Source organism: Saccopteryx bilineata, chromosome 4 (genome assembly GCF_036850765.1).
Source record: "Saccopteryx bilineata isolate mSacBil1 chromosome 4, mSacBil1_pri_phased_curated, whole genome shotgun sequence".
Taxonomy (NCBI): domain Eukaryota; kingdom Metazoa; phylum Chordata; class Mammalia; order Chiroptera; family Emballonuridae; genus Saccopteryx; species Saccopteryx bilineata.
The window spans coordinates 78332396-78351070 of record NC_089493.1 but is presented as its reverse complement, the minus strand read 5'-3'; the positions used below and the strand labels follow the sequence as shown (position 1 = coordinate 78351070).

General features: G+C 39.5%; 1 protein-coding gene across 3 annotated transcripts in view; it reads right to left on the bottom strand.

Annotated features, from left to right (window-relative positions):
* Nucleotides 1-18675, bottom strand: part of TTBK2 (tau tubulin kinase 2) — a 205336-nt gene that overhangs the window by 143019 nt on the left and 43642 nt on the right. For all 3 annotated transcript variants that reach the window (XM_066276907.1, XM_066276906.1, XM_066276908.1), the window contains one exon: nucleotides 17182-17329. In XM_066276907.1, the coding sequence (XP_066133004.1) occupies nucleotides 17182-17329 (148 nt within the window). The remainder of the gene's footprint in view (nucleotides 1-17181; nucleotides 17330-18675) is intronic.

Sequence of the window (18675 nt, the reverse complement as noted above, 5' to 3'; positions counted from 1 at the left end):
TTCTGTTAAGAAATCAGATATCCTTATGGGGGTTCCTCTGTAGGTAATAGACTGCTTTTCTCTGACAGCTTTTAGTATTCCTTCTTTATCTTTTAGCTTTGGTATTTTAATTATGATGTGTCTTGGTGTAGATTTCTTTGAGTTTCTCTTTAATGGAATTCTTTGTGTTTCTTGAACCTGTGTGACTTTTTCCTGCATCAATTTAAGGAAGTTTTCAGCTATGATTTTTTTGAACAAAGTCTCTATCCCTTGTTCTTTCTCTTCTTCTTCAGGAACCCCTATGATGTGGATGTTATTTCTCTTCATGTTGTCACAGAGCCCTCTTAGAGTTTCCTTAGACTTTTTGAGTCTCTTTTCTTTTTGTTGCTCTGCTTCCGTGCCTTTATCTTATCCTCTATCTTGCTGATTCAACCCTCAGCTTCAACCATTCTGCTTTTAATTCCTTCCAGTGTGATCTTCATTTCTGATATTGTATTTGTCATTTCTGATTGATTCTTTTTTATTATTTCAATGTCCTTTTTTATACAGTGGTACCTTGAGATACAAATTTAATTTGTTCTGTAACCAAGCTCATAAGTCAGTCAACTCATATATCAAACTGTCGATATTGGACCCATGTGCCAATGCACCAACTAGCAGCAGCTTCCCGAATCACGACTCATATCTCGGAATTTTGCTTGGATCTCGAACAAAAATACAGACCCAGTTGCAGCTCGTGTCTTAAAAAATAAAAAATAAAAAAATAATTCGTATGTTGGTCTGTTCTTATCTCAAGGTACCATTGTACTTGCTATCTCTATATTTAGATGCTCATTATGTCCATCCATTGTTGCTCTAAGATCTTTGAGCATCCTAACAATCATTATTTTAAACTCTGCATCCAGTAATTTGGTTATTTCCATCTCATTCAAATCTTTTTCTGGGGATTTCTCTTTTTGATTCATTTGGGTTGCATTTCTCTGCCTTTCCCTTTTTGTCTGTGTATAAGAAGGGTGTGGCCACAGGAATCCGATGGGTGTGACTTCTGTTTTCTAGGTGTGGTCTATCTGCAGGCCTACCATCCCCTTTGCCACTGCCTTGGGTGTTCGGGCATGGGTGTTGTCCGCACTGGCCTGCTGCAGTGGTCAATGCTGCTTTCCCTTCACCTCAGTGGGCAGGACTATGTTCACATGCCTGGGCTGCAATCCTTGGCCGACCCAGCCTCCACACTGCCCCCTAGGACTGGACTGTGCTCCTGAGTCTGAGCTGCAAGCCTTGGCCAGCCCCCAGCCTTTGTCCTGCCCCCACATGCAGGACTGTGTTTGCTCGCCTGGGCTGCAAACCTTAACCCTGCAGGTGGGGCTGTGCTCCTGCGCCCAGTTGCAAGTCTCAGCCGGTTTCCCGGCTCTCACCTTCCCCTGCAGCTGGACCACTCTTGCATGGCCAGCCCACAGCCAGGGGTTGGACCACTTTTGTGCGCCCCTTCCACTGCCACAGCCGCCCTTGGCCTCTGCTAGACAGTACTGTGCTCACTCCGGGCCTCAGTCACGACCGGCCCCGGCTACCGCCCCTGTGGGCTGGACTGCTCTTGCATCTGGGCTGCAGCCGCAGTCAACCCCCCTACTTCTGCCTCTACTGATGGGACTGTGCTTCCGTGTCCCGCTGCCACCCACCCTCCAGCAAGTAATCAGCTGCGTGGGGATGGTGATGCAGCTCAGACCTTAGCACTCAAAGCTGTATCCTGGATGGCTTCCCGCTTCTAAGCAATTCTTTGCTCTGACTGCCACAGGAGAGCTTCTGTTTGGCTGGTGACCTGCTTCCCTTTGCTGGTATTGCTGGTTCCAGGGGAAATATTCACTTCAGATTTGGGGAGTGACTCAACCCAGGGATTGGGGTGGCTGTCAAAGTGTTTCTCCCTGTGTCTCCTAGATTAAACTCTCTTCCTGCCTGCTACTCCAGTCATCTCATCTCTCCCCATCCCCTGGAGTCCTGGGTGAGTGGGTTGTGAAAGAGGTTTTCTGCGCGGACCCTTTAAGACAAATCCTGGGTCTGAGAAATCTGTCTCTTTCTCACAAATAGTATCCTGGCTTGTTTTTCAGCTAAATACTGTCCATACGCCTCTTCTAGGCTCTGGGGCTGCAGGTTGGGGCTTCGTTCCTGGGGCCCAGGACCCTCTCCTCTCTGCTAAACTCACTTCCCTCCACGCAATTCCCTCTGGGCTGCCGCTTGCTCCTGGGAACTGGGCAGCCCCCTCTGCGTTTCTGCTTTTCCTACCAGTCTCAGTGTGGCTTCTTCAGTGATCCCTGGTTAAAGAGTACAAAGTTGGTTTTTCCAGATGATTGTTCTTAAAATTAAGTTGTAATCCACCTTGTTCTGGGAGTTGGAAGTTGGTACATCCACCTCCTCCATCACCATCTTGCCACCCCACCGAGATAACTCTTTACCATCTGTGTGGTCTTGGTATTGAGATTCTGTTATCTTTTCTTATGTAAGTTCAGATTTTTCTAATTTATTTTAAGCTGAATAATTGTAGATTATATTCTGGACATTTTTAAATTTATGAGACTCTGGGTCTAATTTAAGTCCCAATGAGAATGTTTGTGGGGGTTTTATAGTCAGTAATTAACCCAGTTGGGTTCATACTTCAAGTTCTAATCTGTCTTCTGTAGGTTGTGCTTCCAATTTCAATTTAGTAGTGTGTTCCATAACTGTCCCACGTAGTGTCCAGTTTAGGGCTTGGGATGGTATATCTCATATTCAGTCCTCAACATTTATTTAGGCTGTTTAGAATCAGGTTCACACATGCACAGCTTGGAAGTCAGCTCAGCAGTCCATAAGCAACTTTACGTGCAATCTTCTGTCTCCCTGGGGCTCCCCTTTCTTAGCCTTCAAACAGAAAGCTGGGCTTCATTAACTGCACTCTGCTATGTACTTCCCATGACTGTGTCAGAAGTCAGGGCCAACCAGCAGAAGAGCACAGAGAGAAGAAAAGCAATGGAATTTGCTCCACTTTCTTGAGAACATAGCTCCTCCAATTTGAAAGGAAAGTTCCCCTCTCTCTGAGATTTAGGCTCCTGCCTAACCCCATTGAGGCCACTGCAGCCACTGCCATGGATTGCCTGAGGCCTGGGGTACAAGAAAATAAAGAAGAAAAAAAAAAAGAAAAGGATGTGGGATTGCCACATTTTTTCTGAGCACTGAGAAACCCCTTTTCTGCTCTTTGAGTCAGAAATAGAGGACTTCTGGTGCTTTTTCTGTCCATGTTAATGATGCATATTTCCAGGTTTCAGGATATGTTAAGTTCAGGCGGGGGCATACTGGAAGAAAGAAAATGGTAAACTCACCACCAGTTCACTGGTACTTTGAATTCTGGTCTTCTTCCCCAATCTGCCTCCTACTATTTATTTTTCAGAGTCCTCAAATAGCCACTCCAAGCATTCTGTCCAGGTTTTATAGCTGCATTCAGTGGGAAAGACAGGGTGAAGTATGCTTACTCCATCTTATCTGGAACCAGAACCTGATTGTTTTTCATAACAAACTTTGTTGAACTGATTGATTTTTGAAAACTATTTGTATAACTTTGATTATAAATTAAAAATTAAAAATAAATAAATGATGTAATAACCTTATTGAAGAAAAGAGAACAGGCAAGCAAGTAGAATCACATTTTTTTAAGCATATCTATTTTGGGATATTAACGTGCTTGGAAAAAAAATGAAGCCCTTAATTGTACTTTGCTTTATTTCTTTAAATCTTATTTTACCCATGGATTTTTATAAATATTAGGCTTGTTATAAATTTTTTCAAAAAAGAAAAAAGAAAAGAAAGGAGTTATCCAAAGCATAAGACAGAAAAAACAAATGGCAGATAAGAGGCCATAAACTGTTTAGGAACTAAAAAAGTCATGCCATGTTAAGATGGGTGGAATTTACCTGAGAAAAGGCAAGCCTTAAAATATTTTAGCAATGGTGGGAGAGTGACATGATCCAATCAATATATTTTGAAGGATCACTCTTTGCTGAACATAAAAGTGCACAGAAAATGAGTTTTACTGTCTGAATCTAAGGGGTCACATCAAGTTGCAGTACAGTACATATACAGTATGATTCCACATGTTGTTGGAAGATATGGGTAAGGGAGGGAGATTTTATACATACACAATTATATTATGTATGCCATACATAATACATATATGACATATATAATGATATGGTTAAATATGTGTGTGATCAAATAGATTTATGAAATGTATTGACTGTTTCTGGAAAAATAAAAACAAGACACCATAACAGTGGTTAACTTTGGAGGAGAGTGAGGGACTAAGAGAAAGGAAACTTTTACTTTTTACTTTGTTCTTCTGTTTGATTTTCAAATTTACAGCCTTCAGCCTTAAAAAAAGGTTGTAAACAAAAGGGAGGTCTTATGTATGCATTAGATAAAAAAATAGATATAAGATTAAACAAAACAAGTATGAATGAGCCTAACATTCAGTAGTACTGTTCCTAGCACATAGGAAGCACTCAGACACTGCTACAGATCTCCCCACAAATAAGATATTACCAACCATTTATAAAGTAAGTCCACAAACCAAAATAGCCTTTTAATTAAATTATATTACAGTAATTTACCATGTATTTTCAAGCATTCAGAAATTTAAAAAGATAAAGAAAAAGAATGAATTTTGAGATATTTATAATTATTATATTTTTACTATAAAAGAAATGTTTGCATTATTCTTTCCAATTTCTTAAGAACCAAAAGTATAAAGGGAAAAAGTAAAAGATCCTCTCCTTTCCTGGTACCTCTAATTCTAATACCCAAACATAACCATTCCCAACAGCTTCTTGAGTTCTGTTATGATTCCAGTCTTTCTTTGTGCATATAAAGCACATATAAAAATATGTGTGTATGTACATACAAACACACACACATATACCTTATATTCTTTTTCAAGAAAATGGAGCTCGCCTGACCAGGTAGTGATGCAGTGGATAGAGCATTGACCTGGGATACTGAACACCCAGGTTCGAAACCCTGAGATTGCCAGCTTGAACACGGGCTCATCTGGTTTGAGCATGGCCTCACCAGCTTGAGCACTGGGTTGCTGGCTAGAGCATGGGATCACAGAAATGACCCCATAGTTGCTAGCTTGAGCTCTAAGGTTGCTGGCTTGAAGCCCAGCGTCGCTGGCTTGAGCCTAAGGTCGCTAGCTTGAGCAAGGAGTCACTGCCTCAGCTCGAGCTCCTGGTCAAGGCACATATGAGAAAGCAATCAATGAACAACTAAAGTGCCACAACTACCAACTGATGCTTATCATCTCTCTCCCTCCCTGTCTGTTCCTCTGTCCCTCTCTCTTACTGTCTCTCTGGGGGGGGGGGGAATCTCTGCTATTCTAGTTCTGATGTGTCATTTTTCTAAGCCCAAACAGAGTAATGAATAAACAAAACCCTGAACTGGCAGATAATGTTAACTCTCCCAACTAGGTAAATGTTAAAATAAACATACTGAACAAGTAAAGTTCTCAGAGATCCCCAAACACATTTTAATGAAACAGATGAAACAAACAGGGCAAGCAAAATTAATTTGAGGGGGGAAGGTAAATGCACAGGATGAAATAAACAAAAGGGCAGGTAACAAGTTAAAGGATGCAATAAAATGGGTAAGGATTTATCCCTAACCCTTTAGGTCCCAGACATTGACTACTATGCTCTCCCACAAAAGGAGTTATCAGAGACCTTACAACATCTTTTGATGGAACACATGAACCTTAATGAAGGCAAGCAACTTGGGAGTAACTTTCAGAGACAGTCTTCTAGACTAGAAAGAAGTTACATATTCTTACATTCTTATGACTAGGGAAAGGAAGCAGTTGTATTTTGCAGCAGTAGCTGGAGATTTCCAGCAGGGAAGGTCGCACTTGCTCTTCTGTAATAGTATCCCTTCTTCCCAACTCTCAGAGCCTGTGCGCTGTAGTCTCAAAGGCAAAAACAAACAAACAAACAAAAACAGGACCAATATCTCAAGGTAAAAGGAGTCCCTGGAAGTCAATACAAAATCCCTTCTTTATGGGCTATATTGTTTTTCTCTACATTTATATGGGGTAAGACAAATTAATTCCCAACTACTTCAACTGAGAATAATAAAGTTATTCAGTGATCGAACAATGGCAGTTACTCGTTTGTTTCTTGAGTAATAACTCACTTGCTTTTAGAGGATTTAGAGGAGAAAATAATTTTTAAATAATTAAATAAGTCTTTATTTCCTTTATCCTGCCATACTTATAGTAACTAAATTTCAAAGAGAACAAACCGCTGATGAAATAAAGTTCTACTTGTAGAATAATTCTAGTTCAGAAATTTGCAAATAATGAAAAAAGGAATAAGAAAAATTACCATTTTACAAGCCCTGCAGAAACAATGGATCTAGGCATGTACTCTTACCAACAAATACCATGAATATCTCATCCAAGGTAATATACAGAGAGAAAAAACTCAGTTTTACTCAAGTTGGTGCTTTGAAAGAACACAAGAGGTAAGATATGCTGATCATTCACAATACGACAGAAAGGGCTAAAATAGGAAAGTAAGGCAGTACAATTTTCTAGTCATTCAATGCTTTCAGTAGTGATTTTTAAATACAACAAACTTCATTAGGGTGAACACATTGTGGAAAGAACACATGTAAGAATTAATGAGATATGTGATCTACAGAATACTTTTATTTTAATTTTATTTTTTTTCTCATTTTTCTGAAGCTGGAAACAGGGAGAGACAGTCAGACAGACTCCCGCATGCGCCCGACCGGGATCCACCCGGCAGCCCACCAGGGGCGACGCTCTGCCCACCAGGGGGCGGTGCTCTGCCCATCCTGGGCGTCGCCATGTTGCGACCAGAGCCACTCTAGCGCCTGGGGCAGAGGCCACAGAGCCATCCCCAGCGCCCGGGCCATCTTTGCTCCAGTGGAGCCTTGGCTGCGGGAGGGGAAGAGAGAGACAGAGAGGAAAGCGTGGCGGAGGGGTAGAGAAGCAGATGGGCGCTTCTCCTGTGTGCCCTGGCCGGGAATCGAACCCGGGTCCTCCGCAAGCTAGGCCGACGCTCTACCGCTGAGCCAACCGGCCAGGGCCAGAATACTTTTAAAGAAAAACTATCTTTATGCTTAACTATATATTTATACACCCCCTGTACCTAAGTTAACAAAATATAAACTTTTAAAGATCCTAGAAAGACTCCCTTTCATGAAAAGATATATAAAATATAAATTATAGTAATTTTATAATTTTCTAAATTTCCAAAACATTAGACCTACCTATATGCAGATATAAAAATAAAAAAACTTCTCAATCAAATAAAAATCACTTTCTGGAAGACACAAATGATTTTCTTTTATAACAATGAAGAGTTGAATCTCCATATAATATGCTTTTCAGCATCCAAACCTTAGTCATCCAAAAGTGACTTTATCAACTAGTATTTATAGCACTCTTGAACAAATTATTCCAGAACTCCAATTATTTATTTTTCTTAAAACAAAGAACCAATAAAAAAATAGTCAGAAATAGAAGAATTATGTTATCGTATTCTCCCATATCTCCATTTGCAAATGTGTGCTATCACCAAATACAAACCTACTTTGTGCTATCATTTTGCCACTGAGCAAAAACGTCAGGCTTAAATTATATAATCCCTGCCCTTTAAGAGGCTTGCAATTTAAAATAGAATGTAATGGTATTTTTAAAATAAAATAAATGCAAGCAAGTTGAAAAGTCCACATAAGATTAAAACAGGCAAAATCTAGAACTTATTAAAACCTATGAGAAAAGTGTGTTGGTCCAATATAGTGCCCATATTGTGGTCTCAACTATTTCCCAACAAAACGAATAGGGCTTCTTGGAAAAACAGGGTTGCTGATTCCAACTATGGTACAGGGAAAGTTCAAGGAATACCTTAAACATTTGCTGCGCTAGAAAGCAAGAATGGTATCACAGAACACTGGAGTTATGTCAGAAGGACACAGCAGCCAACTTGAAAGGGCTTCCACTACCTAAAGACATGAAAATTTGAGCATCAAAAGAAGAATGACTGCAACAGGTTGAAATTAAATAGGTAAATATACATTACTTCATAGTGATACTTAAAACAGAAAACAAGTCACTAGTCACATAAGGATACAACTCATTATTCTGAAAATTGGTAAATAAAAGGAAAGAAAAATTAAGCCTTTACCTTGTCCTACTTATAGTAACTAAATTTCAGAGGGAACAAACCGCTGATGAGATAAAGTTCTACTTGTAGAATAATTCTAGTTCAGACTTTTGGAAGGAATGAAAAAAGGAATAAGAAAAATCACCATTTTACAAGCCCTGCAGAAACAATGGATCTAGGCATGTAGCCTCTAGGTCAGGCATGGCCAACATATGGCCCACCAGGCCACATCCGGCCCGTGTAATGAGTTTATGTGGCCCACGATTAAATTTTTAATATTCTCCGCTACTTTAAAATCTCAGCTACTCAGAAGAGAAAGCGTCTTTGATTATCGGAAATTGAGATATTTAAGAAGATAGTGATACGCGGAAAAGAATTCTAAGTGTGACTAATCTAGGGTTAACTTCCAATAATTGGTTGAATGGATTCGCAATACTTATTTTTTTAAAAATTCCATTATAAAGACTTACAACTTTTGTACTCATCTGTACTCAATATGAACTGTTTGACGTTTAGTGGTGATGTGAAACCCACATTCTTTTAGGCAGAGTTTGCCAGTGCGCACCCAAGGTCAAACAATTCGTTATTTTTGTAGTCAAGTGTGCTGAATCAAGTGGCATTGTAGCATAGACAATAGCTTCAGTTGATAACTGAAAACGTGTCCAGGCTGTTTGTAAAATGAAATAATTGTTTTATTTGCAATATAACTCCTTCAAGCTCATTCTATTAACTAAATATTGTTTCAATTGATTGCGATAGTTTGGATATTTATATGGTATGTAATTATATTTTTATTAAAATATATTTTTATTTTTATTTTTTAAAATTTTTATTTATTTATTTATTTATTTTTTGGTATTTTTCTGAAGCTGGAAACGGGGAGAGACAGTCAGACAGACTCCCACATGCGCCCGACCGGGATCCACCCCGCACGCCCACCAGGGGGCGACACTCTGCCCCTCTGGGGCGTAGCTCCCCTGCGACCAGAGCCACTCCAGCACCTGGGGCAGAGGCCAAGGAGCCATCCCCAGCGCCAGGACCATCCCCACTCCAATGGAGCCTCGGCTGCAGGAGGGGAAGAGAGAGACAGAGAGGAAGGAGGGGGGGTGGAGAAGCGGACGGGCACCTCTCCTGTGTGCCCTGGCTGGGAATCGAACCCGGGTCCCCTGCACGCCAGGCCGACGCTCTACCACTGAGCCAACCAGCCAGGGCCTAAAATATATTTTTATTAAAATAATATTGTATATTAAATTTTTTTTACTCACATTTATTCATAAACAAATTACATAATAAAATTTTGTTTACTTAAACAAATCGTTTTTGTACTTAACATTTTTTAATTTTAATATTTCCTCCGGCCTGTGAAAAATGTTTTCTTTCTAATCTGGCTTGGGGGCAAAAACTGTTGGCCACGCCTGCTCTAGGTCTAACTACCAGTTCACAGACAACATGGTGAATAGAGGAACATGCTAAGACACCACAAGGATGTGAATGGCCAAATCCAGAATTTGAACTATTCTATCCAACTAAGAACTTCAGCAATTTCTTCAACAACTAAACTCCCCCCTCCCAAAAAAAAGATAGGAAGGAAGAATTCTTATAAATTAAGAGAGGCTTAAGAACCTGACCAGGCAGTGGCACAGTGGATAGTGTAGGCCTGGGACACTGAGGACCCAGGTTCATCGGCTTGAGTGTGGGATCATAGACATGACCCATGGTTGCTGGCTTGAGCCAAAGGTCACTGGCTTGAGCAAGGGGTCACTGAGTCAGCTGGAATGCCCCCAGGGTCAAAGCACATATGAGAAAGCAATCATTGAACAACTAAGGTGCCACAACTATGAATTGATGCTTCTCATCTCTATTCCTTCCTGTCTGTCGCTGTCTGTCTGTCTGTCTGTCTCTTTCTCTTGCTCCTGCTCACTAAAAAAAAAGAGAGACAGACTTAGGAGATTTGTCAACCAAATGCAATGTTCCTGCTGGGTGTATGAATCTTTTTTTTTTCATTTTTCCTAAGCTGGAAACGGGGAGGCAGTCAGACAGACACCTGCATGCGCCCGACCGGGATCCACCTGGCATGCCCACCAGGGAGCGATGCTCTGCCCCTCTGGGGCGTCGCTCTGTTGCATCCAGAGCCATTCTAGCACCTGAGGCAGAGGCCACAGAGCCATCCCCAGCGCCCAGGCCATCCTTGCTCCAATGGAGCCTCGGCTGCGGGAGGGGAAGAGAGAGACAGAGAGGAAGGAGAGGGGGAAGGGTGGAGAAGCAGATGGGCGCCTCTCCTGTGTGCCCCGGCCAGGAATCGAACCCGGGACCCCTGCACGCCAGGCCAATGCTCCACCGCTGAGCCAACCGGCCAGGGCCAGTGTATGGATCTTGATTTGAACAAGTCAACTATAAAAGGATATTTTTGGGACATTGCAAAAAATTAAACAACGGCTACATTTTAGATGGTATTGAGAGATACTTTTTTTAAGTGTTTAAGACTACTGAGTTTATGTTATTTAAAAAGGAGTCTCTTAATGTAAATTATATACTTAGTTAATAACAATATATTAATATTGGCTCACCAAATGTAACAAATGTACCACACCAATACAAGATGTTACAATAGGAGAAACTAGGGGTGAGGGGAATATGGGAACTCTGGACTTTTTGCTCAGTTTTTCTGTAAACCAAAAATGGTTCTAAAAGGTTAAGTTAAAGAAAAAACTGGAGCACAGGCTTCTTCTCCAATAGGTCTCAAATCTATTTTTAAAACTGGTCACCTGAGGCATTTTCACTTATTACTTGTTACCTCACTTTTTCAATAATATAGATCTCCCAAATTTTCCTAAAGTTTAACAAATATATACCTCTAATATGTTCTCATAACATTTTTTGTGTGTGTGTGTGAAGGTAAGTGGCTAAGACTTTTTATGTTCCAACAGATTCAATTTCATGGATTCACAAAATCATCAACAAAGCTCTAACAAGCAAAGTAATGTCTCTTAAATTTTGATATTTTCTAAATAACCCCCACACCTGAAACCCACAAATTCCCTGATACTTCATGACTATAAAATAAAAAGTATTTTCAGTTTTTCTTTAAAAAGAAGCCCTTATCTATTAGATAGAGATACATACTGAAGTATTTATATATATATGATTGATATATGTCTAGGATTTTTTCTTTTCTATTGAAATTAATTTTAATGGGGTGATATAACTCAATAAGCGTACATAGGTTTCAGGTGAACATCTCTATAGTATTTAAACTGTTGATTGTGTCGTGTGCCCACCACCCAAAGTCAAATCATTTTCTGTCACCATGTATTTGTCTCTCTTTACTCTCCTCTCCCCTCCCCACAAGCCCCTTCCCTGCAGTAACAATTTCACGTTTATCTATGTCCATGGGTTTCAGTTTTATATCCCACCTGTTTGGGATATAAATTTGTCTCTTTACTCCCCTTCTCCCTGCCCCCTCTCCCTGGGAACTACATAACTTTTCTCTCTGTCCATGAGTCTCAGTTTTATATGCCACCTATGTGTGAAGTCATATAGTTCCTAGCTTTTTCTGATTTACTTATTTCACTCAGTATAATGTTCTCAAGGTCTATCCATGTTGTTTTAAACAGCAATATGTCACCATTTCTTATGGCTGAGAAGTATTCTACTGTCTATATGTACCATAGCTTCTTTATAGGATTTCCTTTTAACTCCAGCAAAGAAGAGAAAATGTTAAAAGAATAGAATACAGACGTAACAAGACTGGCCAAATACTGATACTTATTGAAGCTGAGTATTGAATACATGAATATTAATTATATAATTCTCTACTTGTTTGTATATTTGAAATTTTTCATAATAAAAAATTAGGGGAAAACTCAATTTTTTTTTTTTAGGTGAGAGGAGGGGAGATAGTGAGGCAGACTCCTGGCAACCCCATCTGGGGCCCATGCTCAAGTAATGAGCTATTTTTATTTTTTTTTACAGAGACAGAGAGTGAGTCAGAGAGAGGGATAGACAGGGACAGACAGACAGGAACAAAGAGAGATAAGAAAGCATCAATCATTAGTTTTTCATTGATTGCTTTCTCATATGTGCCTTGACCGTGGGCCTTCAGCAAACTGAGTAACCCCTTTCTGGAGCCAGCGACCTTGGGTTCAAGCTGGTGAGCTTTTGCTCAAACCAGATGAGCCCATGCTCAAGCTGGTTCGGGGTCTCGAACCTGGGTCCTCTGCATCCCAGTCCGACGCTCTATCCACTGCGCCACCGCCTGGTCAGGCTAATGAGCTATTTTTAGCACCTGAGGCTGATCTGCTCCAATGGAGCTATCCTTAGTGCCCGGGGCTACACTCAAACCAATGGAGCCACTGGATGCAGGAGGGGAAGAGGGAGAGAAGGAGAAGAGGGGCAGGGAGGGGGGCAGAGAGGGATGGGGGGAGAAGCAGATGGTTGCTTCTCCTGTGTGCCCTGACCAGGAATCAAACCTGGGACGTCCTTTCACCAGGCAGGCACTCTATCCACTGAGCCACCAGCCAAGGCTAAAACTCAATATTAAGATTTGCCTATCTTACTTGCAGGATTCTAGACATGTATCAAATTTTGTTAAAATTGCAATGGAAATCTAACTTTTTAACACATATTGATGGTAGGTTCCTGAGGTACTACAGAATTACTAATGATCAGAGTTAAAATCATAGAAAGAATATTTTTTCTTCTTATACCTGTACTGCAAACAAAACTATTTTTTAAGTGGTATGGTGAATACAGCTCAAGAGATCATGAATATTGAGAAGTGAAGATAGGTCACTATATAGCATTTATTTAAGATGGGAGAGAAGAGAGAATAAAGAATCTAACAGACTATAGAGACAATTATCCCCTTTACACAGTTTCAAAGCAAATAAATTGAAAAACAAAGGTATGAAAGTGGTATAGTCACAAATGGAGAGAAGAAAGACACAAATAGATGGGTATATGAAGATGTATCTGAACAATATTAATAAAAGGAAAGGCTTATTAAGTCTTCTGGTTCTATTTACTAGGTATACTTTAGAGCAGCATTTTTCAACCACTGGTCCATGAAAGAGATAACCACCTAATCTTGTATGAAGATTATAGTCTATAATAGGTCCATAATCTTCATACAACATCACGGTGGTTAAGTCTCTTGCATCTGGCATGAAATTTCTGGCAGACCCACACTGGACAGGCAGTTGAAAACCACTGCTTCAGAAAATAATAACCGAGTGTTAGAAAAGTACTACATAATAGGCCTATACACAGATGGCTTAATTTTAGAAGTGACTAAAACATGCAAATAAATCTGTAAAAACCAAGTACAACTTAGGAGTCTAGCTTGATTCAATAGAGAATTGGAGGATACATCTAAAATAGTTGAGAGAACTTTGAAAAGAAAGTAATCTGATTTAATAGTCTGGGGAAGGTCATTCAGAAGGAAAGATGTGGTAAAATGCTAAGGCCTTCACACTTTGGGACCAATGAGAAAGGCACATACTGGTAATGAGAGTTATGTATGACCTGAAGAAATCTATAGTTGTTAAGTACAGGAAAACCTGAGTAAAAATTGAGAACTGAGGGAATCCAGAAAGAGACGGTATGAGAATTTTGAAAGGGGGGACTGATTAATTAAATGAAATAAGATTTAGGGTTTGGGCTAATTTCATCATAATATATCTTTTTATCTTATAGGGAAACAAATCCTTATACTAGATATCAAAAACTGAGTATCAATTTAAAACCAACCAATCCTATAAAAGGTTTGCCTCAGGTTATATATTTTTCCCTTAAATACTTAGCCTTTTTTGTTGTGGTCATTGAGTAAGAAGTCATTATGACAACCAGAAGATGAAAGCAGTTCAGCCCTATAAAAATGTTCTCAAAAGGGTCTAGATTCCAAAGCTTGCTCAACAAAAAGAAGTTCTAAGGCATTAAGTATGTAGAAGACATAAGTTAGGAAGTCATGAACAGAAAGTCAAGGGCTGCCTCATTGAAATAAATATCAGAAGATAAAAACCTATTAATTTTTGAAAAATGAAGAATGGTAAGAAATAGGATGTTATGGGATTATAAACCAATAGGAAAAACATTTTAGATTACATACTGATAGTATGAAAGATAAAATAGAAGGAAAGAAGAGACTTAGCATTCAAGGATCTCTAATTCATCCATTAAAGGTACTAAACTGATCTTCAAGGTTTATCACTTAGAATCCTGAGTAAACCATGGTCAAAATAGGCAGAACTTCCTGAAAGGACTACAAAACTGTCCTGCCTCACCTGGAAGCATCTACTCAGGGCCAAGTAGGAGAAAGACAGGTGAAGTTGTCCAGGCCAAGTTGATGATGACACACCTCATGGGCTTAGCTGAGAGTAAAACAGACCTCCTAGAATCAATAACCTCAGAAAGGGGTAATTCTAGCTGCATCCCATTGCGGCTTCTATGAGAATTAATTGAGAACAGCTCAAAACAAATAGGGAGAAAGGAGAAAAGGTGAGAAAAAGAATGTGCCATCTTTTTTCCTATTTTTCCTTCTCCAAGAATCCATTTTTTCTAGTAGTGACAATGGGTGCATTTCCACTGTTTCCTAATTTCTCATGTTTTGGGAGAGCTAAGTTTGGGCTAAACATAACTATTGAACAGATATATATATATATATATATATATATTTTTTTTTTTTTTTTTTTTTTTTTTTTTTTTTTTTACAGAGACAGAGAGAGTCAGAGAGAGGGACAGACAGGAACAAAGAGGGATAAGAAGCATCAATCATTAGTTTTTTGTTGCAACACCTTAGTTGTTCATTGATTGCTTTCTCATATGTGCCTTGACCGTGAGCCTTCAGCAGACCAAGTAACCCCTTGCTCGAGCCAATGACCTTGGGTCCAAGCTGCTGAGCTTTTCTCAAACCAGATGAGCTGGTGCTCAAGCTGGCGCCCTCGGGGTCTTGAACCTGGGTTCTCCACATCCCAGTTCAACGCTCTATCGACTGCGCCACCGCCTGGTCAGGCCAGATCTATAATTTTATTAGCATCATGCTCTAATCAAATGAGCTGACTTTGGTAGAGAAACTCTGATAACTAGAAAATTTAAGGCAAAGGGGAAAATGAAAAGAACAGACGTTGCCAGAATCTATAATACACATTTCATTACTTAACAGAAATTAATTGACTAGAATTTCAAAAATTAGGAATTAACAAAGAGAGCACATTCTCCCAAAAGACTATACAGTCATGAATTTGAAAGTCTAGGCTACATAGTATTTTACCCTTGCTATTTCTACCAACTATAGTTACTTGAGCCAATTATAGCAACTTTCTTTGTTCTGTATGTTAGTACTAAATTCCTTTAGATACTAATGAATGTCTCATAACAATATCAAACCTCCTAGAGCTTAACAAGATTACTTAATATGCTAATCACCCTTATTTAATTTTGACTCAGATAAAACATTTAGGGCCAGCCTGACCAGGCGGTGGCACAGTGGATAGAGCATCAGACTGGGGACACAGAGGTTGCCAGCTTGAGCACAGGCTCATCTGGTTTGAGCAAGGCTCACCAGCTTGAGCCCAAGGTCACTGGCTTGAGCAAGGAGTCACTCAGTCTGATGAAGGCCCCTGATCAATGCACATATGAGAAAATAATCAATGAACAACTAAGGTGCTACAACAAAGAATTGTTGTTTCTCATCTCTCTCCCTTCCTGTCTGTCTGTCCCTATCTGTCCCTCTCTGTCTCTATCTCTGTCACACACATCAAAAATCTTAAACTAAAACAACAACAACAAGAAGACATTTAGGGCCATGGTCAGGTAGCTCAGTTGGTTAGAATGTCATCCTGACATGTCAAGGAGGCAGGTTCAATCCCTAGTCAAGTTACATACAAGAATCAACCAATGAGTGCACAACTAATGGAGCAACAAATCAATGCTTCTCTCTTTCTCTCCCTCTCTCAAACTAATATCTTTTAAAATTAAAAAAAAATTTAAATATCATAATATCATGTCATTAAACTGAAAATACAAAGATGAATATAAACTAGCAATGTATTCGGGGTTTAAATTACTGAATTGATGTCAGAAAAAAATTATTTATCCTTGTAGTAAAATAATAGGGACCCAACTAGTAAAACAGACCTCAAAATTAAGGACAGGGCCCTGGCCAGGTGGCTCAGTGGATAAAGTGTCTCGCGCACAAAAGGTTGTGGGTTCGAACCCTGATCAGGGGACATATGAGAAGCAGTGAGTACACAACTAAATGGAACAACAAAGTGAAATAACGGGTTGATGCTTCTCTTTTTTTGTCTCTCCCTTTCCCTTTCCTTTCTCTGTCTCTCTCTCAAATCAATGGAAAAAAAATTTTTATAAAGCTGACAGTAAGCTTTTCTTTTTAAATTTCTATTTATTTATTTACTTTAGAGAAGAGAGGCAGAGAGAAAGAGAGAGAGAGAGAGAAGAGGAGGAGCAGGAAGCATCAACTCCCATATATGCCTTGACTGGGCAAGCCCAGGGTTTTGAACCGGTGACCTCAGCATTGAAAAAAATTTTAAATAAATAAATACAGTGCCATAAAGTTATTTTATGAAACTGTATTATTCCCATTCCTTCCTGCAGTGTGATTTGAAGGAAGCTTCCTTCATGTGATTAAAGTATGTTTAACATCCAAAGATACAAATAGAAACAACTCAAGATATATTTATGTTTGGTTGTTGTTTTTTAAGGCTAAATTTACCCTGACAGCCTTATGAAAACACTTTCTAAAACAAAATGTTTCAAGTAATTCACTCTCATCCTTACTCACCATGAAAAGAATTGCTAAAGTTCGATTATGCTAAGCAATCAGTATTTCTATTACTAGCTAGTGATAAAATTTTAAAGAGAAAAATGCTCAGCATGTTAATACCAATCTGACATCAGAAAATTCAATTAATAGAGAATGAAATTAAGGTTCAGAAAGATAACAATAAATTATAAATTGTTTGGTATGTCACACAAAGCAACTTACCTTGTAGTTTTTTCAATACAGCAACCTCCATTTTCAGAACTTGTTTTGGTTGTTGAGCTGATTCCACCTTCAGTGCGACATTTTCCCTGGTAAGCATGTCCAGTGCATCGTAAATTTCTCCAAAGCCACCCCCCCCAATCTTCCTCAACTGCAGAGGAAATAAGAACACAAACAAAATTACTAGAAGATTCTATCTGAAAACCATTTGTCTCTGATATTTAGAAAATATATATAATTTTCCTATTGCTATTTTACAATAAAAAGATCTCAACATTGTTAAATAAACCATGAATATGGCAAGAGGAAAACAAATGCCTAGAAGTAACATCAGAACCTTTTCCCACAGGTTTGTCCACAATGACAGTAAAATTATTTCAGCTACAAATAATTTTTAAATTTGGTCTATAGCCAGCATCAGAACTGTCAAAACAAAACAACCCACAGTATCTGAAAGCTTCGCTTCATACAAATGCTTCTCAACAACCAGATTTGTTTTAATTCTAAGGCAATCATTTGAAGACTTTTTTTTTTTTTTTTTTTACAGAGACAGAGAGAGAGTCAGAGATAGGGACAGACAGACAGGAACAGAGAGAGATGAGAAGCATCAATCATTAAGTTTTTCGTTGTGACACCTTAGTTGTTCATTGCTTTCTCATATGTGCCTTGACCGTGGACCGAGTAACCCCTTGCTCAAGCCAGTGACCTTGGGTCCAAGCTGGTGAGCTTTGCTCAAACCAGATGAGCCCGCGCTCAAGCTGGTGACCTCGGGGTCTTGAACCTGAGTCCTCCGCATCCCAGTCCGACACTCTATCCACTGCGCCACTGCCTGGTCAGGCTCATTTGAAGACTTTTTTAAAGCATGAAATATTTTTACCAGTTGTAATCTTATCTGGAACCTGATTGAGATGTTTATACTGGGAGGCTAGAGATAGGAGGGCAGCCAGCACCCAGCCCTCTCTGTGACATTTATCCTTCTCTCTAAGGCACTCAACAGACTCCAAAGAGCACACAAAAAGCTCCCATTCTAAACTATCCCAGGGTTCACTATATATCTCTATGCACAAATCAGAGTAAACTCTAATCAAATTAAACACTTAATATACTTCCTGATAAAATATGTTAGCTTAACTTGGAAATATCAGGACCTCTGTCTTCTTTATTATATGCAGCTTAAGTGTCTGTTTGTCGCCGATAGCTTATTGGTTGCTTGCGTAACTGTACTAGCCAATGGGGTGAAGTTGCCACGGCTGAACGCAAATTGAGCGGGTCAGGGGGAAGGTGAACATTTGTTTGCATTGGCAATCATCTGCTTTTGAAACAATTTAAGGCTGAATGCAAATTGAGTGTGTCAGGGGGAAGGTGAACATTTGTTTGCATTGGCAATCATCTGTTTTACATAAAAACTACGTCTTAACGTAATTTCTTTTAAGAATGCCTTCTAGAAAATACAGCACTGAAGAGGAGAGAAAAGGAGCTAAAGCTGCACAAAAACGG